Consider the following 25,904-nt stretch of genomic DNA (forward strand, 5'->3'; position numbering starts at 1 on the left):
TGAGAGTTTAGGTAGGATGTTGCAGGCTCAAATAGACAAATTCTTAAGCAACAAATTTGATGCCTGAACTGACTCTGGAAATAGTGAGTAGAAAAAGTTTTGTTGTTCTCCAGCTGGCAATTTTAGAATACAAAGGAAGTTGAAGAGCACTGGCTAAATTAAGGAGTGCTGTCTTCTTTAGGGAGAAAAATTTGCTGTCAGATTAGTTTGTTATTATAAATGAATGAGTGTACAAAGGCCATGACTTGATGGCACTTCTGTGAAATCATTGATATTGGATACTATGAATTCCTCCTCTGGATTTTTTTTTTTTTAATATGAACACAGCTGCTTTTAATGTTAATTCTGCACACATAGAAACCATGCTTTACATTCCCTGTGTTCATAGTTTAAATCCATAAGTACATTGATCCTGGAGATCTTCATTAAAAATTGAATTTCCTGCTTTACTGTGCTGGGGATTTTTTGGTTATTAGTGATGAAAGAATGTTGATACCTCTTTGCATGTGTTGTTTAATGGTAAGAGGTCCAGTACCAAGAGAGGGCCTGTGCAGGTGTAACAAAACAGGATGTGTCTGGCAAAATTAACAGGAACAGATTCAATGCTAATACTTGTAAGAGAGTAAACCTGAATATATAATAACTAGTGTGCTTTTCATTATTTTTTTCTCGTAACAAGAAGGATGACGGTAGTGGACTCAGCAGTGTGGTGTGGATATGGAACCTCTTCTGTGGGCTCTTGGTGGGGACAGTGCTGCAAGTTCTTTCTTAGTGATATGAAGCTGCAACATGACATGGAGACTATGCTAGAGTTATTGGCTGGTTGATGTTTCTGCCTTTATGAATGGAAATATAATGCTGGGTCTCTTTTGCCCCCACCTATTGAAAGATAAAGCATTGATGCAACTGCCTGAGAAATCTTCCAGATCTGAGAGGTTCATAGGAATTTAGAGTTGCAAAGAAAGGTGGCAGAACTATAGCTTTAGGAGCAGTTGCAGTTCTTTTCAAATGATAAATTGAGCATAGTAGTCTATGCATGCAAAATTGCCCCTTTAATTCATTTGTAAATCAGGCTATTCATCAGAATATGAGTATATGGGTTTTACATTACAAGGACATTTCAAGCCTATACATACAAACCTGGAAAGTGTAAAGTCTGTAAGCTATTCCATCCTATTCCAGGCAAAATACTAATTGGATTAACTGTATGTAACATTGTCGTTTCTCAGGAGGAACTCTGGGATTTGGCCATAATAAATTAAACCTCAATGCTAACTCTTAATTTTGAGCATCTTCCTCTCTCTGCTTTTACCTGCTGATTTTAAGTTTCTCTTTTGGAACTACTTTAATTGACAAGGTTAGTTTTGAGTGCTGGGCTTTTCAGCTTTCCATCTTTGGGGGGGGGTTTGTTTTGTTTTTCCTGGATACATTTCAGCATCTATTGCTAAGTATAAAAGAAGTAGGCTGCTCTGTGCAAAGTACCTAGAATATCTATCAAGTACCCATTTTCAAGACTGATTCAGACTTTTGCAACTTGTGGGATTGCAGAGCTCTGCACTTTTTATTTCTGTCATTTTTACTGATTTGCACACTGCTTTTCTGACTTGTGACAAATTCAGGGATGTGCAGGTACTTGCAGAAAGCTTTCTAATCTTTCTGGTTTCTCTGTAACGGGCCCAGTGTATTTACCTGTTCACACATGTCTGCATACCAAAAGAAAAAAAAAAGTCCAGTTTCTTTGTGCTTTAAGTGAAACTAAAAAAGTTGAATCCATTTAAAAATCTGTAAGTCTTGTTCAACTTCAGGTTTTTGCAGTTGGAGCAAATGGGGGCGGGCGATAATTGGTAGAACTGTACAGTTATGTAACTAAAAGCTTTTCTGCTGCAAGTTAGGAGAGCAGATTGCCTGGCCATCAAATTGCGACACGTGTTTTTAATCTTCCCACAGTGTCCATGCAGAGGAGTACAGTCAAGAAATGTGTATTGGTTTGGTAGATTAATGTGTTCAAATAAAGATGTTACCAAAGAATTTCCTTCGGAGTACAAACATTTTTTTTTAGAGAAACAGTGGTGGTGTCATACCACTTGGAAATTTAAATAGTATTTATTTTGTATAATTAATGGCAGATATTATTCTTAGGTTGAAATTGTAATTGTTGATGGCTTTTAGTATGAAATTGTCATCTAAAACTCCCAGTGGGGAATCAAGTGGTAAAAAGATTATACAGTGTATCACAGTGGTGATAAGGTGAAATATGCTATTTTATGGGTAAAATATCATGTTACTATCACAGAAGAATGGTCAGCTAGTCAGGAATCATGAATTGTCACCAATTTCACATAAATATTCATGAAAGCAGTGACTGAGATATCAGTGGGTTTTTTCTGTACCCAAAGGGAGTGGGTGGTTGGTTTGGTTTGGATGGGTGTTCTTTCTGGCTTTTGTATTTAGTTTTTTTGATGGAATGACACTATATGGATCTTAGTGTATACATTCAGGGAAAAGTGATACAAATATAAAACTATAATGTGAACTTGACTGAGATGAAAGACAGTAGCCTATGAACACTTTGCACTGGGAGTTTGTTGGATTTGGTGCTGCAGCTGTGGTATGGAGTCCTTTTGTGTCTATATGGAGTTGTGACTTCAGCTTCTCCAAGGCATGCTGACAAACGTGAGGTTTGCTTATCTGCAGTGGATCCAACGGCATTACCTGAAAGAGAGCATCTGAATTTTACTTAAGGTGGGCTGCTGCTGCATGATAAGCCCTATCCTGGACCCTTGGTTTTCTTCAGTTACTTCAAAAATCACCCTTAGAGTGTGAAAATCAGAGGGTTTTTTTGGGGTTGGTTTTTTTTTTAGGTCACTGAAGGACCAGTTTAAACAGTACCAGTCAGGGCTATTAACATCACCTTGGTTAAGGATCATTGCCATAAAAGCTCCAGGCTTGACCCTAAATGGGATGTGTGGGGGGGAAGTTATCTTTTGAGTAGAAGAAACAAAGCAGGTTTTGACACTGCATGCTTAGACATCCATGGGTTCTCCAAAAGCATTGCCTGCCTTCCTGCAGATGCTTGAAATCACCCACCAGGGAGTTTGAAGTTTCACAAGAGAGCAGAACCAAACTCTTCCCCTGAAGGCACAGACTGTTAAACTGTTTAACTAGTGAACGATGCACAAAATTGTCATAACACGTCTTTGGATTGTGTGTACCTAAGATGATTTTTGCATGGTGAATCTAAATATTGCTCCTCTTCTGTTCTAGTTTGTGGAGACATCCATGGTCAGTTCTTTGACTTGATGAAACTGTTTGAAGTGGGAGGTTCTCCTGCCAACACGCGGTACCTCTTCCTGGGGGACTACGTGGACAGAGGGTACTTCAGCATTGAAGTAAGTTTCTATTTCTGGATTTGGGTGCAAAACTGCTTGCAGCCTGTTTTGTATATTTACCATCATATCTTAACTAGCTCAGGAATATGAGGCTCTTCACAAATGCCATGTTAATGTTGCTGGTGGTGTTTTTATAAATGTTGCTTGGAATCCAGCCAAATCCCACTATATCTGTGCTGGACATCTGACACAGAATGGTGCTAACTAGTGGCCATCTAAATATTGCACAGAAAGCAGTGTGCTCAGCAGCTTGCAAAAGCTAAATAGCCTGAGTAGATGAGAGCTATTAGAAAAGAGACATAACAGAAAAAACTTAACCTGCGATCCATAGTTTAGTTTGACTTTTAGGCTTATTTGATCTGAGTTTCCTGGATGTGAAATTTTAGGAGAATGGAAGGACTAGATGAGAGCTAGATGGGACAAAAAGCCAGCATGCAGCACGCTGTGCTGGAGAGAATGAGTAAGTTCTGTTTAGATATGGCATGCAGGAGAGCATGATCTCTGGCTTTTATGCAGCACTTGAATCCACAGAGAAGTGATGCACAAGTGCCCTGTTGGTGGTGCTGAGACCTGGCGTAGTCTCCAGGTGAGGCCATAGAATGTGGAGGTCAAATGGCCTCTTTAGCTGGCTTGTGAAAGAAACAGTGTCCTATCCAACCTGCCAGCTTTGACTAGAAGTGAGTCAAATACCAAACCCAAGTTCTCTGTTCCAGTGCTTGTAAAGCAAACTAGATGTTTTCTTCTATCCTGCGTTATTGCTTGATTTTACAAACTGACAGGATGAAGTGCACGACTACTGAATAAAACCTGATGTGTATTTTTTTGTCTAGGTTATAGCTGATCTAGTCATTGAAGTCATCTAGTCAATCAGAAATCCTTGCTGAACTCTTGATCTTTTCTGTGAAAAGTTCAGACTTGAATTCCCTCTGAGTCAGGGCAGAATGCCCATTACCTGTTGGAAGCAATATAGATCCTATGATACATGTCTGTGTGTCTGTGACTAGATAAGATGGCATCATGTGAGAACACATCCACTGCTGTTTCATTCTACATCCCACATCCAAGTATACTGTTGCCATATTGGTATACAAGTATATAAGACCAAGCACACCTGAGTTATGTGTTTGGAAAACAGATCAGTGTATTATCTTGCCAGTGTTATGTTTAAAGTAAGAAGTTTCTGAAAAACTAGATTCAATAAAACTACTTTCCTTTATTAGTTCATTTTAAAACTTCATTTCAAGTGAGCTGGTAATCACTGCTATGGGTTGCCATGCTGGATTGCTTGGGGAGGGTTGGGAAGGAGGAGCAGGAAGAGCTGCACAGACTTAAACCATTGTGCAGCTCGGTCTTGAACTACCATTTTTGAGTTGTGGTAACCTCATTCATATCTACTGCAGTCTTTGATTGAGACAAGATGTGTCTGGAAGAGGAAAGTTCTGTCTTCACTTCTATATACATAGGCTTTTAATAAAAGAAATAGAACAGCTTTCAAGTGCTTCTCTGACAGTTTACCAAAATGTGTTCCAGGGCTATTGCCAATTAAAGAAATAGCAAGCCATATGAAACAAAGACAACAGCCTATGTATAGGCAATAATCCCCTTAAAATCTCTCATTTAGCAACCTGTGCATACATACTTAGCAAATTGTATTCTGAATGCAGTTTTTCCATTCAGAAACATTGCTTTTTCACTGGAAGCATTATTGGCTTCTGCCAGCACCAAGGAAATATCTCAGCTGTCACTTATATTATTTCTTTTGTATGTTAGGTTCTCAAATCACTACTGGTTTTTTTGGTCACATAACTGATTTTCCCCACCTGTCACCTTGATTAAAGATTATCTTTGAAAGGAAGGGCAAGTTTCTGTTTCATAAGTGTATTTAGATGTAGAGCTGTGCATTCAGGCATGAACTCAGCACAATAAGTAGTGACAAGGAAAGGAAAATTGTGAAGAATGCAACTTGGCATTTAGAGGGAGAAGATATTTCTGGTGGAGAAGGGGACCTAAGTACATAGATCAGGCACCAACTCTTGTCAGTACTTTGTGCTGGGGAAGTCATGCTGGTAAACAGCCCCAGCCTCGGTTCATATTTCTGCCATGCCAATCACATAGTGATCTTTCTTCCATCCATCTGCTGGCTTCCCTTTCTGCTATGGAGACAGGAGAGTATTGCAGTTCTGGGGTCTTTCCAAAGGAATTAAGTGGCTGGTCCAAGGTACTAATCATGAGTAATACATGTTTTTAAAGCATTCCCCTTGATTGCTGTGTGATCTCTAGTGTAAAAGTGACACCATTGAGCTTAGACCGAGCTGAGTTCTGATAGTGGGCGAGATAATCCTTCTCTGTGGGCTGCAAAGCATTTGGGATTCTTCTGGATGAAAGGTACTACATAATGCAAGCTATTATCATTAAGAACAGAGAAAGAAATTGCATAAGGTAGGTGGAAGGCACTTGATAATTCAGAGGGAAAAAGAGAAAAGTATTTGTATAAGGCACTCAGCAGAAATGTCGGTCCTTGCTCTATGGAGCTTTTGATCCAAGGGCTCAGTTCTTCATGTGCATGCTCCATTTTTACTGGTGTGAGCTTCACTGCTTGAAGTGGGGGTGTGTTTGGTGTTTTTTATATTAGCTCTAAGCAATGAGTCAAAGGATGAGAGACTGATAGAGAAGTTCCAACAGGTAAAGTTAAAAAATGTCAAGTCGTGAGTAGAATGAGACAAGGTTTCCTGGCACAGATGGAATCTTTATTCCATATCTGTGTTCTCTTTTCCATTTGACCTTTTGGCAGAACCTGGGCATTTCTTCACTTAAAAGAACAAATTTCTGCAATTTAATACAGTGCATTTGTTTCCTTGGCTGTATAACTGATAACATTTCCCTCTTGTGCTTGTGCACTGTTCGAGGGGTTTGACTCCAGAGTAGAAGAAACCCCTTAGTCTTCACTTTCAAATAAGTTTTATGGTCATGGAGAGTAGAAACCCAAATAATCAAAACAGAGGGCTATTTTTAAATGTAAAGAATAGTTAGAGCCTAAGTGGTTCTGCAGGAATAGGTTGTAAGGGAGAATGACTAATCTCTCTACCCGAGTCTGAAAACTCTTTTTTGAAAAGCAGACAAATGCTGTCCAGTGTAGGGAGGAGTGTACATATAGACTATTTTTCATCACAGTCTTAGGAAAATTACAGAGTAAAAACCAACTACAGTGCATTAATAATAATATGTAAACCAACTGTTTGAATTATTTTCTTGCTCAATTCCATATACAGTCTTATATGTGGCTTGACCATCATAAGGTATGTAGTGATCATTTTTGGCAGAGGAAAAAGTTAAAAAATGGAGAATTGAACCAGTGTTCAAAACTAACAAAAGTGGAGTTATGTCTTAAGGTTCAGAACATGCATACATTTCCCTTCCTGAGTGCACAGACTGACATTGCAGAAGGTGAAACTGGTGTTGTGGTATTTCCAGCAAGAGCAAAGTGAGGTGTTTGGAGTGAGTCTGGAATTTGACCGCTGGACCTAATGCCAATTTAAAAAAAGCATCTGGCACTTGAGATGCTTCTGAACTCGGTGAACTCTTAGAAATTAAATGGTCTCTCCCAAGAAAAGAATTACACATAAATAAATTTATGTCTGTAAACAGTGGGTGAAGTTAATGCTGGTGAAGTTGTGTGTTTATTATCTCTCAGGTCTCTGAACTTTCCAATTCTTCATTGGAACAATAAACACCTTTCAGCATCGTCTGTTGCTGTAGTGTATTAATGTTTTCCAGTAAGGAGCTTGATTTAAAATAATTTGGGCTGATCAGGAATACTTCAGCAGTGAAGTTAATAGTTTTTTTCAGTTCTCTTAAAGCAAAGAAAATCCTAGGACTTTAATTATCCTGAATTTCCTTGCCCTTTTCTTCTGTAGACCAGTAGCAAATATCTTTCTTCATAGCAACAATTTGCATCTTGTGAGATCTCGTTTTTGTATGGCATTGCTCCTCAGAGCTGTGAAACTTCAGCAAATTCAGAGCATTTTTATATGTATTAGATTCCCAGATTGTAACATCTGTTTGTGTCAGGGCTGTCCTTGCAGCTTGACTGGTCCTGTGCCAGCTGTTCCCAGTGTGATTCCCCAGCATGCCAAGAACCCCCTTTTGGCTGCAGGGGGAGAACATGTAATGGCACCATTTCCCCTGCACTGATGCCATCTCTCTGTGGGACCCATCTTCTTAGAGAACAGCTGGGGCCTAGACACAGGATACCAAAAAGGAGAGTTAGGAGCCATCTCTGTCTAGAAAGTACTAGCTATAAGAATTATAGGAACATTTACAAAAAAGAGTTTCCTAGTCAGTTTTTGGTTGAAAAAGAGGTACTTCTTTTTGGATATTTTTTAACTTTTCAGATACTCTTTTTAAAGGCTGAAATGGGAGTAATGTGGTCTAAACATTAGCAAACGGTATGTTGCGATTGTGCTGAAATCCTACTTGTAGTGAAGACAATATGGCTTTTTCTTTATTTGCAGTAGTATTCATAATCTTCTTTGTGCTCAAGGGATAGTAGTTCAGAAATGGCAGTAAGTTGCATCTCATGTGAGTATTCTGGTTACAGCTGCAATTTATCTTTATTTGTCTCTGAAATCATGCTGTAATAAAGACTCGTCCCAGTAGTGTGAATGCAGCTATGTGTGTAAAAGGTACACAGTTTCCATTGGGATGGTTACTCCATTCTAGGAAGCTGTATCTGTACTAGATGTTGTGATGGTGTCATTATTTCAGTGCACCTACAGTAATACAATTTTCATATTTTAGTGAAGTGTGTGTTAGAGAGTGTGGGAGCTATGCCAGTTCCACAGGTCGCAGAGCATCAGTAGAGACCTTAGCAATGTGTGGCTCAAATTATCCTTTCAAGTATGAATTACCTCACACTTACTCACACTTTATTTCATCTGCTGAGGAGTGCCTAGTGCTGTCAGTCATTTGGAGGAGGAGTTCATCGTTTGTGGCCCCTGCAAAGCCACACAACTGGCAGTGAGCTGCATCTCTCTCTTCCTGGTACTACCAGTGCCAGAGCACCAAGAAGTGAGCATTGTGATGCTGTGGTTGTACTCAAGTGGCCATGGTGATGATTTTTCAAGGTTCCTTGTTTTAATCACATAACTTGAGATGCACGGAAGAGCTGTGAGACCTTTGGTTTTCCTTTCCAGGATGGGCTGAGATGTGGAATTGTGCAAATGCTCCAATTCAGAATGCAACAGTGGAGTTAAATCCCAAGTCTGTTTTGAAAATGTGGGCCTTTGGCTTACACAGTGCTTAATTGCACAGGCCTTTTCTTTCCTGAAGCTGAGGCTGCCAGAACCTCAGCAGGAAAACAGCTTGACAGAAAACAGCTTGACTATGGGAGCTGGGAGGTAAACACATTACCTCTTTGTTACAAACTTAACATATCTGCTATTTCAACAGCTGAAAGACGCTAAACAAGAGGGTTTGAGGGTCTAAGTCTTAGATACATACTTACATACGTACATATATATACACACACACACACACATATATATATATATGTAATATGGGTCTTTGGATAGTTTGAAATGAAATAGGCAAAAATACCTTGCAGATGTCTAGATTGTAAGGTCCCAGCTATACATTTTGCATAGAGTTACAGCAGAGCTGATGTTGAGTATGTTCTTGATGACAATGTTGAAGGAAGAAAAGTATTTAAAAATTTGACAACAGGGAAGCAGTATTGTGAAATACTTAAAGACTTTAAGCTCAGATTTTCAACAAGGACAATTTATCATAAATATTTTGTTTTCAGTAAGAATTATGATATGCGAAGCACAGGCAGGAAAAAATCAAAACCAGAATGTTTGCTCATGATTTGTTGTTTACACATAATGTTTTTTGTAAATAAATGACACTAAGTTGAAAAGCCATGAAAATCATTGCCCTCATATTTGCTCTTTAGTTTGCATGGAAAAAAAATCTTCTAATTAGTTCTTATTTCCTATTACAACATTACTTCACTGAACTACTGAAAAATAAAAGGGAGAAAATTAAAGAAATCATCTAAACAAAATAAACCTTTGATATAGTACTGCTGAAAACAACACAAAATATGAATAGTGGGCTTATGTTGCTTGAATAGTGGCAGAGAAATAGAACTTTCTAGACTGTATTGATTCTCTGTTATCTTCTGTCTGCTTCTTATGAGTACTTCAAAGGAAGCATAGAAAAAAAGAAAAAATAAATCTATCATAAGCAAATATAGAGCAATCAACTTGTAAACAAGTACCTAATGCCAAAAAGTCAAAAATTCCATCTCTACTTATTTTCCCTACTTTCCAGATCTGGACAATATTTTAAATATGGAGTGCTTGCTTTAATCTTGCCAGAGCTTTAGGAAAATGAAAAACTTAGTTACGAGGGCAATGTTTTGGCAGGATAAGAAGCTCTAAGGTAACTTGCCTGGAGCTTTCCTTGTGTGGATGGGGGTGTCACTTCAGACTTCTTGTCTCACAACATTTACATCAAATTTTTGAATGTGTCAGTAAGTTTGAAGTGGAATGTTCTGGAAATTTTTGGAGGAATGATGAAGTCATCATCAAAGAGAGAGAAAATTGCTCTGGTGGTGTGGACAAGTTCAGGTTTCTTGCCCCCTGAAATGAAACCATCAAACCGAGGTCTGCTGGAGTTTACACAGAGGCAGAAGACTTTCTCCACCCACACCTTTTGGTTGTTTTGGGCCACAACAGATGACTCCTGTGACCTGACACCATAATTCCATGCTGGATTACATTAGCATGATTTCCCTGGCATTCTGGCATCTATTCTTGCTTTCTGCAGTGGCAGTACGCCAGATAGGTGGAAGAATTGGCATGAGCTGGGAGGCCTCCCGTGTGTTTCCAAGAGGGGGAATTAGTATTACAATTCCTTGAGTATACTGCCTTTATTTTTTGCTGTTTTTCTCTGTCTGTACACCCTCTGGGTCTGTAATTTCTGTTCTTCTTCTGAGTAGAAGAACAGAAATTACAGACAAAGGACAGGCAGAGCATTCAGATGTTTACATGTAATAAATTCAAGGCAATGAGTAGTAGTATAAAACTCCTGCTGCTGTGTGATTATCTATGGATAGTGTGAGCACAAACATTAAAATGTTGAATCCCTTCATCTTTTCCTGTTTTTCTTCTAAGTTGACTAAGTAGCAAACAAGGGATCTGAAATCTACATGTTGAGATGATTAAATTTATTATTCAGCTGTTTTTCAAGACACTCTGAATTGTAGAAGGGAGTTCACACTATAATGTAGAGGCATTGCAATGACAGCAATGCTATTGTTCTAATCTGAAACCATAGAGTACATTCTGAATTTCCAATTTATTGAATATTAAGTTAAATGGAAGGATTTTTTTCCCCCAATGGAACAAAGGGGAGTGTTGGGAAGTAGTTGAGAATGAAAGTGGGGTTTTTTGACACCTTTTGTTTCTTGTGCAGTATTTCAGCAGTTCATGGTTATATAAGAAAGGAAAGGCTGGAGGAAAAACCATTCCGACAGTTTTTCTAGCTTTCTAGTTTTTGAGAGGACATTGTGGTCTGTAAAGTGCCCCTGCAGGCAGTGGGCTCATCTCATGGGATGAGTGGGTCTCATTTCCATCAACTGTCTTGGAGCTGTGAGTTCATTTTCAAAACAAATGTTTTTAATTGGGTGATTTAGAGAGGTCTGAGCAGAGCTTAGCCTCTCCAAGTTTTTGGGATTTTTTTTATCTAGAAGAAATGTCATCTCAAATAGAAATCTTTGGGAAAGAGAAAAGGCATTGTAAAAGCTTAGTAGTAACTTCATTTAATGCAAGAGCTTTGTGGATCTTTTTACCGCAGTTATATGTAGGGAGCAACACTAAGTGAAAAATGAACAAGCTCTCATTTAAAAACTGTAATTCTGGAAGCTGAGGTATTTCCTGAAGTGTGAGTTAAATTGTTCTGAGGCAAATTTTCCTTAAGCCAGGAAATGCAGGTCTTCCGGTGGAATTGTTTCCACGGGAGGTTTCTGCCTAACCTTGCAGGTGGAGAGTGTGCACTTCCTTCTAGGGATGCACTGCAAGCGCTGGGGGAGAGCTGGGGCTGCTGGAGGCAGCCTGGCACGGCTGACCAGGGAGGGGCCACTCAGCAAGAAGTGTGAAACTCTGACAGAATGTACCCACTCGAGTTTCAGCCGGTATAGGCTGAAGTGCAGAGAAGTGTTTGAGTGTAGCATATGAAGAATGAAGTTAATCCGTTGAAAATAAATGCTTTGCACAGATTTTGCTTTGCACTTTTACTTTCTCTGCAAGTTTTTTGTGATGGAAGGGAATGTAAATTGTTCCGTCATTAATTATGAATTCTAATTTTCTTTCTTCTTCTGATTCACAGTGTGTGCTGTACTTGTGGGCCTTGAAAATCCTTTACCCCAAAACACTGTTTTTACTTCGTGGGAACCATGAATGTAGACATTTAACAGAGTATTTCACATTTAAGCAAGAATGTAAGTCTATCTTACCTTTCACTTCTTAACTCCTTTTTCAGCAACTTGTTATTTTGCATATATTTTATATTGGTTCACTATTAGTAAATTTTCATGTTAAATGCCATTAATTTTGAATGGTAGTCCCTGTTCCCTGAGGGGGCAGTAACCTCTCAGTGGTGTGGAATGGAAGGGCTTAGACCCCCCCATATTTGAGTATGGGAGCATCCTGGGGCTGCTGTGGGTCCATCTGGCCAGGATGCTCTCAGTGAGCATGTTCTGCTGCTGATGCTCCTGGCAGCAGCCAAGGGTTTGCTGCCCCACACAGCAGCCTGGCAGGCAAAACCTGCTGGCACAACAGCCCTGGCACCTGTGACAGGTTCCTGACTGCTAGTTAAGGAGGACCTCATCTCACTGGGTCTCATCTCATGGAGCAGGAGAAAAATGCAAGGAATTTTTATTTTATTTTTCCTTTAGGTATAGCATTTTCACATTTGTCCTGTGTGTAGGCTTAAACTTTTCAATATGCTCTTTTGATATAAATTCCTTTCTGTGTTGCAAGAAATGATGCAGTGACACATAAAAGCTTAGTAGATGTAGACCTTTACCTGCACAATGAAGCTTTTTTTTCCCTGTGACACAGTGAGATGAAACTATTGCCATAAGTCTGTATTTTCTTTTTACACTGGGGATAAAGGAAATGTTAATTGGCTTGAAGGCTTCATGGTTTACTGAGTTTAATATGCATATTGGTAAATTAACATTTCAGCTTCATTATTCCACCTCGTTCATTTCATAATGGCATTTCTGTAGATAATTAATTATAAGGGACTGGGCTAAAGTTCTGACTATTTCATAGAGAGTATATTGAGTGATAATGATGATAACCATTCAGCAGATGTTTTAAGGCTTGCTCTACAGATTTCGTACTGAGTAGAAATGGTAGACTATAATGGTATATTCAGTTGTTTATTTACAGTTTTTTAGAAAAAAAAATGAAAAAATTTTATTAGCTTCACCTCAGAATAGGAAGAATTTTTCCAGCAGTGGATTCCTGAAGATATTTTTGTATTAAGCAAAAGTTTGGGTCAAGTCCTCAATACTAGATAGAATAGTGAGAGGAAAAAGTTTGCAATATTAAGCACAATCCTTTTATCCTTTTTCCTCTTAAGTGTTGATGGCACTTTCTGTTACTATCTTAATTTTTAAAAGGTAAAATCAAATATTCAGAACGTGTATATGATGCCTGCATGGATGCCTTCGACTGCCTTCCCTTGGCTGCTCTGATGAACCAACAATTCCTGTGTGTACATGGTGGCTTGTCTCCCGAGATCAACACCTTAGATGACATCAGAAAAGTAAGTCTTGGAGGTTATTACCTTGTAAGCACAATGCAAGCCCCATCTGACAACTCCTTGTGCCTTGTTAAGTGTTCTGTGCTTTCTTGGAGAAGATGCAAAAGAGCTCTAGAAGAACCTCACAATATATAAAGATGTAACAAAAAAGGCTCATATGATTGTAATGAATATAGTTGGTAGTTTTTTAAATTGTCAAGAGCTTCATTCTCAATAAGTCCCACCATATTTTTAGTAGTTCTGCGTTTGAGTGCCCAGCACATGGTCTAATTGAGGCTTAATAAGTTCACACTTTTGTACCCTTATGTTCTGAAAAGTTTCTCAGAAATCTCATGGAAGTTCAGAGAACAGTATCAAACAGCTTCTTCACATAATCTAGTGTTATTGCATGTTATCAAGGATTAATTTTTTATTCACATGTTTTGTGGAAGAGATCTCTAGGAAGTCGATATTTCTAGGAAGAGCTATTTAAACCATTCATTCTTAGTGTTCCCAGAAAAAAAATCCTCCTTGTTTGCTGTTTGAGACTTGCAAATGGATATCTATTTCTGAGCTTTCAGGTTAGTGAAAGGTAATTTATATTCTGAGGTTAATTTGTAGTCTACTAAGAAATGAATATAGTTTAAAAAAAACAACAACAACAAATTGAGCCAGTAATTACATGTTTTGGTTTAAAAGCAATTAGCTTAAGATATTAACTGCACTTTAAAAAATTACTGAATGCAAAGTTTTGTTTCTGAGGTAAAGGTTTACTATCTCAGTAAACAAAAATGCTCTGCATAAAAATTAGCTGGCTCCGAAACAGCATAATGGCAGAGTAAAGTTGTTTAGCTCTCAGATTGTAGATTAGGTTCATTAACACCTTTCCTTCTCCCTGCCCAACCCTGCAGTCTATTTATCTTTGGCAATCAGCAGAAACTGGGTTTGCATATTTATGAATTTTTGTTTAAATGCGTTGTAATTACATAAGCATTACTTGGAGAGGGCTGAAATAAAAAGTGTAGATATGCTGTGAATATGTCAAAACAAGAACGCAAAGGCAAAATTGTAGAGGTCTCTTACTAAAACTTTGAGTGTTGAAAACTTACAACACCCATTTGTTCTCTTTGATTTTTTTTTAAATTTTTTTTTTTTTTTTTGATGGGAGAAAGTATCTACTAGCTACTGAATCTTTTACTTGATCTTTCTGGTCGAAATAGAGAATATTGCAGACTGCAAGCCTTATTCATACACTATCTTAACAGGGCTGCTCTTATGTGAAAGAATTCTTGACATAACACATGATGTTATTATATTAAAGAGTTCTTCCAGGAGAATACTGATTTTTATTATTTTATTATTTTGCTGTACTTCATCTTATTTGCGGTTTGATTCTGTATAATTTGAAGTATTAAATACCCATAGGAGGACCAAAAAGAAGTTTTTAGCTTCTTAATTAGGGTTGAGGTTGCAGGAGCAACAGCAATGTCATGCCTACATGCTGTAATGCAGAGATATTTTCTTGATATTTAGATAATTTTTTTTTGTGAAAATGTACATAAATCTAAATTGAACCTGGCTTTGAAATAACTACTATATTTTCTTGAGGTGCCCCACTTACATAAATTTAATGTTTTAAGGTTTGAAAAATCATGAAATACAGAAATATTATATTCTCCCTTGTCCACTGGAATGCTTGCAAAAACCAGTAGAAAGGCAAAAAAAAGCAAACAAAAATTCATGTAGAACATGAATCCACTGAATCTCTTAATTTTCAGTTCTATCTATTGCTTCTGTCCCCATCAATGTTTGCAAGGAGTGTTTTGCTGGTGCTTAAACTCCTTTTCTTTAAAGCTGAAGAACAGATTGCTATGAGTCTCTTGTTCACTTGCTCATGGAGTGAAAAATAGTAATTTTGCTTCATTGTTTCTGTGATACATAGTTGAAAGAAGTTAGTATTTCTTTGTCTCCTATTTTTCTTAGTTAGATCGATTCAAGGAACCACCTGCATATGGACCTATGTGTGACATCCTGTGGTCAGACCCGTTGGAGGACTTTGGAAATGAGAAGACTCAGGAACACTTCACTCACAACACAGTCAGGGGGTGCTCGTACTTCTACAGGTGATTGTTACTACTTTGGATAGATTTCTGTTGGCAAACCGGTTCTGCTTTTGCAGTATAAATGTTTGCTTGAACTTTGTGGCACTACTTAGGTAATTAGGCATTTTTTTTCTGCAGGCTAGCCTTGTTTTCAGAAAAATTCATCCTTGCTTTATTTTAATCTCTTCTGTTATGCCACAGTGGGAAAACTCTAAATCACTTAATTTTATTCACCAAAGCCTGTGTATTTTGCCTCTGTTTTTGTAAGTTAGAGAATGAATGTGTCACTTTTAAAAAGGGGTATGCAACTGCATTTCTAGTTTGGAAATTAAATGCAATTTCTAATGAAAGATGCCAGCACTGAAAAACGGATTACTTATTGTAAGTAAGAAGAAAGAAGAATTAAGAAATTCAGTATTTAAAAAGCATTTGTTAAATGGGACTTAGTAATACCTGAAATGCAGAAAAGTGCCTGTAACATTCCTGCAGAAACATGAATGTGCTGTCCCCTGACAGTGTGGGGATTTTAAGGAATTTCTGCCTTTTTTTTTATTGTGGTAGATAAGAACAACATACAAGGACATCAGAGTAGCAAAACTAGCAGGAGAGGAGGTTAAATGGCAAAATGAGCAATGTATTCAGTGAAATATTAATTTAAAAAACGTTTTTGTTCAGGAGAAACGTGAAGATGTTATTGAAATGTTAAGAGGTTGTTGAACTTTTTGAAGTGAAGCATTTCTGCTTCAGCCCATGCTAGTTACACAAATCTATGTTTTCTCAGCAAACTCAGAGGAAGGGAGGAATCCAACTCTTTCACTTGCGTTAGAAAATCTCACCTTGAACACTGACTGTAGCTGTTTAGTAACATGTCAAAAGTAATTCAAGGGCTTCCACCAAAAACCAGGTGACAGAGCCGCTGGAATCAACCTCCTTGTTGGTGACATTATCAGGAAGGTGGCAGATGGCTGGATGTTCAAAAAGGAGATTTCTGGCTCCCTTCTCAGAGCCCTGTTGCTGCAGCATGGGGCCAGTGAAGAGCAGAGCAGTTGGCTCTGCACCCTGGGCTGCTGGCTCCCGCCTCCGGTGGGCAGCTCCGGCAGCCACACTCGGGTCTGTGACATCTGGGACGTGCTCCATGGGTGTGTTTGGGATCATCATGAAAGGGATGGCACACTGCTGCAAACAATTGATCAGTGCAGAAATGGGCTATGACTGAGCAGTAAAATCATTGCTTATCCTCTCAGCAGCAGCAGCAAATGCTGGAGTGTACCTGTGACTCCCAGGCACTGCACACAATGGTGATTTCCACTCATGAATAGCCTGGCAGATATAGCTTGTGCTTAAATACAGGGATGTTTATGTACTGGAAAAAGTTCTAGATTTTAGGTTGGGGTTTTTTTCAGAGGTCTGCTCCATACAGTTGCCGTAAAATTTCTTTAATACATATATCAATTTCCTCCAGAAAATGTACCAGACCTAGTCTGTGTCCTGATGCATATTCAGAAAAGTGCATTTTCAGGAGAAGAGGAACTATTCAGAAGACAGCTAATTATCAGGTCATGTGAGGGACATATAACTGCTTGATGATTGAGTCAGAAGGCTAGCTTGGAATCATGTTATCTGAGTTTATATGAAGGCAAGCATTCCTTTTCAAAGAAGTATCTAGTTGCCCTGGAAGATGACTAATTGCTTGCCTAATAATACCTGGTATAAAAGGTATCCATCAGTGTAGAATGTCTAATTTTCCTTGCCTTTTCTAGTTACTTCCTGAGTAAAGGAACAAATTTCCCTGAACAGGCTTGTAAAGGAAGGACTGAATTACTCAGTCCTCATTCAAGAATGCCTGTTAATAGAATCACTGTGTTTATTCTTCACTAAATAAAATTTCTTAAGTTTCTTCAGTCATTTCTAGAATGGGAAGTTAAAAGATAGCAATGAGAATTTTGAATGAAAGTCAGGAAGATTTCGGTCATGCCTGCGAATAAGTGAAAGAATTTCTAGCTGATTAAGGTCTCCTAATCAATTGCAGGAAATATCTGTAATAAATAATTTTTATTTATTACAGATAAATAAAATAAATAAAATAAATAAAATATTTATTATTTGCAACTTATAATGACAAGTTGCAAGTTACTTTGCTCTGAGTTCAAGTTATTTCCTAATACAAAGATGCTGTGAGGAAAATAACAGTAATGTGGCTTTCTAACTGTGCATGCACCATGTTAACTAGACCTTCCATCTCAGAAGTGCACAAAATCCTCTGCATTTAGCCAAAACCCATTTGTGAAATGTTGGGCCATTTCTATGAGAAAGTGTAAAGACTGTAGCTTACAGTAGTCTGACAAGCTTCTCACTGCATTTCTTACATGATCACTCTCATACAGCCTATTGAATTTCAAACTGATCCAGTATTTCTTCAAGAAATGTCCCTTTATGTAAGAGTTCTTGAAACTGCTGTGGCTAGGTGTAAAATGTCAGATCTTGAAACCATAGGCATAACCTGTCATTTAGAGATGGAAAGAATAGTCTGATTTTTCAGAAGCGCTCAGAGTCAACGCTTAGTGCACACCTTTAGCATCTAGCAGTATTTTGTACTGTGGATTGTCAAAATAGCACAATGCCAGAGTGAAATGTTAACTGTGGAATATAAGGAATTAATGAAAATATATTAAAGTTTCTGTACTTTAAAGAGAACAAAAAGTGATAGGGATGGGATTTCATTTTCCCTATGTGAAGTTTAAAATTGTACCTCCTTTGTAGTCTTGGTCATGTTTGATGCAATTTTGTGAAAAAGTAGAAATCATTAATGGAATGCTGGTTGTTTAAATTGTTCTTTTAGTATGAGTTAAGCTTTTCTTTCATCCATACCCAAAATAATGTGTTCAGAGTATATTATAAACAAGAGGGAATTAATTTGTTCCTGAGTGATATTAGACCCACAGGCACATAGTTTTTCAGCTGATCCAGCCAGTAAAGAAGTTTTCCTGTTTACCAAATTATCTAATTCTTGCCTTGAATTTTTCTAGCAAATATTTATTTACACTTTTCAATTTGTACTGATCTTGCCAATGACCCTTTGCACTTATTTCATAAGCTAGTGGTACAGTAACTCTCAGGCGATTTTGTAAGAAACACGTTGGATGCCAGGAAGAACCCCTTCACTGAAGGGGTGGTCAGGCATTGGAATGACTTCCAGGGAGTTGTTGGGGTCACTTTGCCTGGAGGTGTTCAAGAAACACTTTCCAGCCTTGGATAGCAGTGAAATGGTTCAACCTTGCAGATGGTTGAACTCTACTCTGGGGTAGAGTTATAATTTTGGCCCTACAAGCAAATGATTTCAGTGGTGCACTTGACATCCAAGTTAAGTTTGTCAGTATGCAAAGATTAAAGAAATATCTGCTGAAAGCTTTTGAAGACTGTAGTGTGTTTTCAGCTCAGGGTGGGAAGCACAGTTGTGTGATTTTTTTTTTTTTTTTTTTTTTTAGTAATAGCATTTTTAACAGATTCTTTTGCCCACTTTTCTACTCTTCTTTCTCCCAGACCAGAAGCTTTTAAGGCTCTTGCTGCCCTCACATTGTCTGCCCAGATGTACTGGTAGAATTGCTTGTGTGCTCCATCAGGCCTGGGAAAGCATCCAGTTCTGGAAGAACGACTCTGCAAAAAAAGATGTGTTTATTTGTTCTAATGCAGTGCCCCGTTCCACTTCCCAGTGCAGCTCTGCAGACAGCACAGCTAAGAGCAAGGAAAAGCTGGTGGAAAGGGATGTTCTGAGAGTTGCTTAGGGAACAGCACAGCAACAAAGCATTTGCCTTTGGAGACTCAAGTGCAAGGCCAATGGATTTTGCAGGAAACCTATTTTATATGTGCATGTAATGTTACAGAAGCTTTTTGAACTAAATTTGAATGTTCTCTTTTGAAAGTGCTTATGCCTCTCTTTTAATGGTATGATGAGGGGACATGAAAAAAACTATGTTGATTCCATCTATTTTTTCCAGTTATTGGTGGAAAAACAATTTGAAAACATTTGCCATTTTGGTTCATGTTAGCAAAGTATTGCTTCTCTTTGAAAACTGCCAGAAGTAATCAGATATCATGCAAAAGAGACCTCAGAACTAGTAAACTATGCATGAGGCATGTTAATGAAAGAAGATGCCCAAGTAGGGAATATCACAGTCACGTACTCCATGGGGAATAGCATCTCTCTAGCTTAGCAGAGGGGTGTTTTGTTTTCTCTGTGAGTCACCGCTCCTCCGTGATTCAGCATGACACATGAAGGCAGGAGGCTGGGGCGCTCTGGAAAAGCCTGTTGCGTGGGGGATTTCTGTTTGTTTGTTTTCCCTCTTGGCCAACTGCTTTATTTCTGGCTCATCTGAGTTACAGTCTGGGCTCTGCAAAGCAGGGCGAGGAGGAAGGGGTTTCTGAAACGGTAGCACTCTGAAAAATTAGTAGGGAATTTGACTGCAAGTCAGTCATTTTAATAAAAAATATTTGAAAAAAGATTTCCAAGCAGAAGTCATTTCTGTAGAATTTTGGTTTTGATTATTTCTGCCATAATGTCTGTTTTATTGGCTCTTTGTGTGACTTTTTATTTTTACCTGCTTTTTAGGACATGTATTTTTGTGTTAAGTAACATTGTTTAATCTAAAGCTAACATACTAAGGAAATGCAGGATAGCATATGTAATAGCGGCACATGATGCAAAGTTTGCTACTCCCCAGCCTCTGCTTCAACAAGAAGCTCAAGAAAAATGCTTGCAAGTTGCTTTGCCTTTTTCAAAATAAAATATCCTGATAGACTGCTCCATGGGTTGTGGTGCTCTGGGTAATAGGGCAGCTGCCACGTTGAAGGTCCCATGCTATTCACTTGTAAAAAAAGAAGGCAGGCAAATTATTTTTTCATAAATTTGCATGGAGCACTGTGACACCTCTGCTATTGTAGGTGTGGGCCCTGTAGAATCTGCCAAATTCTGCTAGCAGAATTCTTATTTTCCACAAATTTATGAAGAACAAGATAATTAGGCAATAAAAAACTCCACTACTTTTGTACTTGAAATGGAAAGAAGAACCTATCATATCTATTTAGGAGCATTTTTTACCACTTCATTATGTCTTCTTTAAAAGCAGTACTTAACACTGGATGAAAAGAATACTATGGAGGAAAAAAATGTAATAGCCTAGCCATTTTGAGCAGCTGCACTGATAATGAACATAATCAACTGTCTATCAGATTTTCATGATAGACCCCAGTTTTCAGAAGTTAATGTAAAAATTTCTAAACAAAATGTACCATAAGTCTGCATTTAGTCAAAATTAATTATGAAAAGAAATGTATGCAAATCAGTTCTCATTTGCCAGTGGTTTGAATGGCAGCCTGTCAGCATTTGAGATCACTGTAGTTGCCAAAACATTACCCCACATAATTTGGGAATTGAAATTGTTTTATAATGGCAATCTTTTTAAACAATTCCAAATACCAGACCTGCATCTGAGAATACATGCTAGGAAGCTTAAATCCAGAAACAGCGATACAGCATTCCACTGGGTTTGTAGCTTCTAGCTGCAATGATATTTCAGTTCCAAAATACTCAGGAAGGTTTGGAAGCAAGTAGTATCATGTCTCTTGGATAAATTAAAGGAAGATGATGTATTAGATTGGGGGAGAGGGGTATGTAAGTTTTCATCTTTTTCATGCATGAAATTAGAAACTGAGGGGGCTGTTAACTGATTGCAAGTGGCCACTTAAGGTGAAACCATGAAACCATGCTTGGGACAGCAGTTTTTTGTGTAATCTATACTTGAGTGTTTTTTTTGTTTTTTTTGTTTTGTTTTTTTTTTTATCTTGCTCAGTATGTTTAGCACAGATATATTCAGTGAACACATTTTTGGGGTTTCAGAAGTCACAGGATTTTAAGTTGCCAAGGGGAAAGATAATTTATTTCTCAAGGAGATAAAGTTCAGGAAGATAAACATCCCCAGTTTGAGGGTTGATTTTCCTTTCTTCTTTCTCTCTTTCCTTTTCTTTCCACTTAACCACCTTATTTTCTGGTGTCCACAAGCAGCCACTGCATACAGTAGTCGGTGGGTGAAGTTTTCTGTTACAAGCAACTGCTGTGTTAGATTTCGTTTTTTTAGAATACATTAAATCTTAGATGAATAAAAGAAAGTACCTTTTTTCCTGACAAGCCATTGGCTGATTGTTGTTATGTAATGGATGAGTTTCTTGCATTCCTTTCCAAGCAGTTAAGGGGGGGGATTTAAAAAGACACTGCTGGTGATGATGTCTCTACTGAAATCTGCCTGCAGAGCAGGTGCTAATTTCATGAATGATACGTGCTTTATGAGACATTTTTTGAAAGCTAGAGTTCTTTGTGCTGCTTCTGATAATTCCTTAACAGGTGCTATTACTTTTTTTTTTAACAGTTACCCTGCTGTATGTGAATTCCTACAGCACAATAACTTGTTATCCATACTTCGAGCTCATGAAGCCCAGGATGCTGGGTAAGTATGTGTGGAGAGGGGGCAATAATAATACTCATTATGTATAATGGCTTACCATTCCCAAACAGAGCACAAAAAGGAAGAGCAGATGAGTGAGAATGAACTGGAATATATAAGCTGCGACAGCTCTCACTTTTTACTAATGCTACAAAAATACACAATGGTATTATAATGTCTTTTACATTATTATTAGTGAGTTACAAAATTTAATGAATTTTTATAAATGCCACTTACTTAGCCTTAGTGTATTTAACTAATTTAAAATGACCAAAATTTTTTGATGCCAAACAATGCCAGACATGTAAAGAAAAACAAATTCATTTCAGAAAAAGGTTTGCAAATATGCCAGAGTATTTTGACACACTGATTGCCATGATGCCAGAGAAGTGATTTGGCTCACAAAGGCCAGAACTGCCATCTTTTAGGACTTTCTCAGCTACCTAAAACTTTTGGGCCTACTGGTTTTATACTTCATAAAAAAAATAAAAATTATGGAACTGTACAGGCACATAAATTTTTCTGCAGGAGTATCATTAATGAATTCAAGAAGTCTAAGCCATTGAATGCAAAAACAGTCCAGGTCAAGCATCAGGTAGTGTTGATGGTTCCCCATGAAACTATTGTCATTATAAAGGTAGAATTTTTTGTGCTGCTTTAAAAAAATTACTTTAAAAATTCCTCTTATTTGAAGTGTACCATACTTGTGAGATATTAATGAAGGATTGGAATCTGAATAAATAGCTTTGCATATCACGCCTAAATTATTATTGTGTTTGTTTGGAGGTAAAAACTTTAGCCAACTTGAACAGCAATAAAAGATAAATTAGTGGCATTGTAGGAATAAGCTCAATATTCACTATGCATATTAAAAACTATTCTGAATGTTTGAATTGTTGTGACTTCCATATGGTAATGCAATTAAAAGCAAGCTATTACTATGCCAGAAATACCTAGCATGGAATACTCAAGGGTAATAAGATTTCTTTTTTCTTGTATTGCTTTCCAGTAAAGGGTGAAAATTAAAATTTTGTGGAAAAGATTGCATTTAAACTATACAACAGTTTCAGTGCAACTTTTGTGGATGTTTGCTGAATTCTTAGGTTTCTTGTAGGCTGAGGACTAAAGAGCAGTGTTTGGTGTACTTGTGTCTAAGTACTGTTTGGTTGCTTTCTTTCCAATTACTTGCAGGTTTAGTGCTTATTTGTTGGCCCAATAAGCCTTGTATTTTTCATGAGGCAGTAAGGTTAGGTAATGAAAACACACAGGCATTAATAAACTGGCTGATAGAGTGGATAAGATTAGACACAGCACTGAAAGTATCAGATGCCCTATTTCCCCTTCCCTTCTCACCCCTTCCATGTGCCCTGGCCGTGCCATGGCTTCTATGCCTGGAGAAGGCAGGCAGCAGGAGGGTCATGGGGGACACCCAGCTCCCTTCTGAAGGCAGGACCCTGCCAAGGCACCTGCTGGTGCTTGCTTCACCCACAGTCCCCCAGAGGGAAAGTCTGGCAATGTCCTGGGCAGTGAGCAAATTCACAACAAATCCCACCTCTGGCTCACTGAATTTCAGACAGACACACCACTTTCAAGCGTGGATTCCTGGTCATGTCAAATGGTTATAATGAGAAAATCTGCAGGAAATACTTCTTTCCTGTGGCTTTTAAATAGCTCATGTGTGTGTTTTTCAGTCTTGGCATGTGTTAAAAGCCAGAGCCCTAATGCACTGGGCATTTTTCGCACTGAATGTGGTCAGTGACAAATGGACATTCAACACTGGGTAGTAATTAGTATCTTCTCTTTCTTCTTAGGTATCGTATGTACAGGAAAAGCCAAACAACAGGCTTCCCTTCTCTAATCACAATTTTTTCAGCACCAAACTATCTAGATGTATACAATAACAAAGGTAAGAATTTAATTCCTGTTCATGTACAGTAGACTGTACTTCTGTGCACTTGAATATGTTGGTGTCTTTTCATTCCTGTGTTTATCAGTTCATGCCCATTTTCTTCCTCTTTTGTTAGTTCATGCCCATTCCACTTATTATATAATACAAACCTAATTAAATTCCTTACAGGCAGATGTATGCCTCTGAACATAACTGTGTATTTTAATATGCCTTAGGATATTTCTGTATTTTGACTGCAAGTTATTAAGTAAATGTTACACGGGAAGCAAAACTTAAAACAGCTCTGTTAATGAAGAAGTATATTAAGAAATGCTCTGGGTGAGATGTTTAGAGCCTAGTGTTCCTTATAATTAATTATCTGTTCCTTGCTTCTTTCCAGTAAAATTATTGGAGTTTGTATGTGCAAACTGTCTAGCCAGTTAAACTTTGACAGGTCATGAGCAGATAAAGCATGGGATGGATGTCTGAGTTCCTTTACATTTTGGGGGTTTTAATCCTTGACTACTGAAATGTAGAAAAATTAAATATAAATAGCCAAAAAAATAAAAAGGTTACTACAGAAATAAGGGTCGGTGGTCACTATATAAAAGCTTCACTCAATACAAGTCTTTGCAGCTTCTCTGAATTTATTCATTTATTGCATTCCCAGAAATCTCTAATGAACTGGAAAAAATATTCATGTTTCTAAAAATAAAGTTTTCTAATAAACCTGTCCTTCTATATCTTCAAATGAGCAGTGTTGTTTACTTTCTCCTAGTCCCCATAATGATAAAATAATTTGTGTTTCTCTGTGAACAAAGTAAAATAATTCTTTCTCAGTTATATTCTTGCAAGTTGCTGCCTTGCAAAGAGATCAGTCTCTCTTGTGAAGGGCTGTTTTTAATCTGGATGCTTGTTTGCAGAGGAAGCAAACAATACTTCTCTTTAAACTTGAAAAGAAAGCTTTCTTCAGGCATCATTATATGTTATAAAATTTATAATCTAAAAGCTTTTATGACATGAACTGAATGCAAGGGAAGGAAGCACTTCACTGCTAGATAATGGGGTTTTTACACCTCAGATTTCTTAATATACCTGTTAACTTGTGGGAAAATTAATATATAATTCTGCAAAACCATGCAAGCAGAACTATCAATAATAGCTACTTTTGTAAAAGTTAATGATGTAGGGGCTCTGCTAGCAACCTAAGAAGTGCAGGATGAAGTAAGGAATGTGTTCATTTTCTTGGTAGGATCATTGCTGTTGGTGGAGAAGTGTGTTTACTCTCCTGGTTGGCTGTTTTGGGTCGAAGGCTGAACGATCACAAGTCTGTAAAAGAAAGGTGGTAGAAAGTGTTCACCTTTTGTTTCTTAGGCATGGAAGCAGTTCTGTACAATGAAGGCAGTGGGTGAATTATGTGAAACTTTGTCTTGAGGGCAAATATTAAAAGGAAAGCAATGATTCACAATGTTCAAAACCTTGAATTTGAAACCACAGTTTGGGTGGTAAAGAGAATTGCCTCTCTTTTATCTCCATTTCCAAAGAGAGGGTCATTTCCCTTGTTCCAGGATGCTCCACTGTGGCAGGCAGGTGTTACATGTGGTGGAATGCCTATTTTGATGGGAAGCTCTACACCATTTGCTGAGGGGTTATCTGTGGCCACAGCTGGAGTTGGTGTGCACTGCCAGCAATACCTGCTCAGAGTGAGCTCAGGTAAATCAGCACTGATGCCGCATCAGCACCTGTGTGCCACTCCTGAATATGTAACTTCTTGTGAATTCAGAGGCTGACCTTTAACAGCTTTGTAATGGATCTCCATTGAGATTATCTGCCTCCTTTTCGCTCATTAGAAGTTTTGAGGCATTATTTCATGTGACTGATTGCCCTGGCTCTTGGCATTTAAAGTACATCATGCATAGTTTATCATGCTGCATTGCTCATACATCTTTCTTTATCTGGATAGTTTCTGGGTGCTTGCTTCCCTGTTCAAGGAAAAAAAAACCACTATGGTATAGAATGAGTCCAAAACATGGCTACTTGTTGACTTCCTTGGTTTGCAGCAAATGAATTTACTGAGAGCACAGTTTCTGACTGCTATCAGAAGAAAAAGGAAGGTATTTCCATCCAGAGGTGTTGTCAGGGCAGTTGCTCTAGCTGACTCATCATGCACTGGTGCAGAACCTAATTGATTTTTACAGGTTATCTGGAGGTTTGG

At 38.0% G+C, this 25,904-nt stretch overlaps 1 protein-coding gene across 2 annotated transcripts in view; it reads left to right on the plus strand.

Moving 5' to 3' along the window:
- The window catches only part of PPP3CA (protein phosphatase 3 catalytic subunit alpha), a 171,185-nt gene that overhangs the window by 117,351 nt on the left and 27,930 nt on the right, over nucleotides 1–25,904 (plus strand). For both annotated transcript variants that reach the window (XM_066548167.1, XM_066548168.1), the window contains exons 3-8: nucleotides 3,265–3,389; nucleotides 11,781–11,892; nucleotides 13,084–13,229; nucleotides 15,189–15,328; nucleotides 21,727–21,804; nucleotides 23,613–23,707. In XM_066548167.1, coding sequence (XP_066404264.1) covers nucleotides 3,265–3,389; nucleotides 11,781–11,892; nucleotides 13,084–13,229; nucleotides 15,189–15,328; nucleotides 21,727–21,804; nucleotides 23,613–23,707 — 696 coding nt within the window. The remainder of the gene's footprint in view (nucleotides 1–3,264; nucleotides 3,390–11,780; nucleotides 11,893–13,083; nucleotides 13,230–15,188; nucleotides 15,329–21,726; nucleotides 21,805–23,612; nucleotides 23,708–25,904) is intronic.

The sequence above is a fragment of the Molothrus aeneus genome, chromosome 4 (assembly GCF_037042795.1).
Source record: "Molothrus aeneus isolate 106 chromosome 4, BPBGC_Maene_1.0, whole genome shotgun sequence".
Lineage (NCBI taxonomy): Eukaryota > Metazoa > Chordata > Aves > Passeriformes > Icteridae > Molothrus > Molothrus aeneus.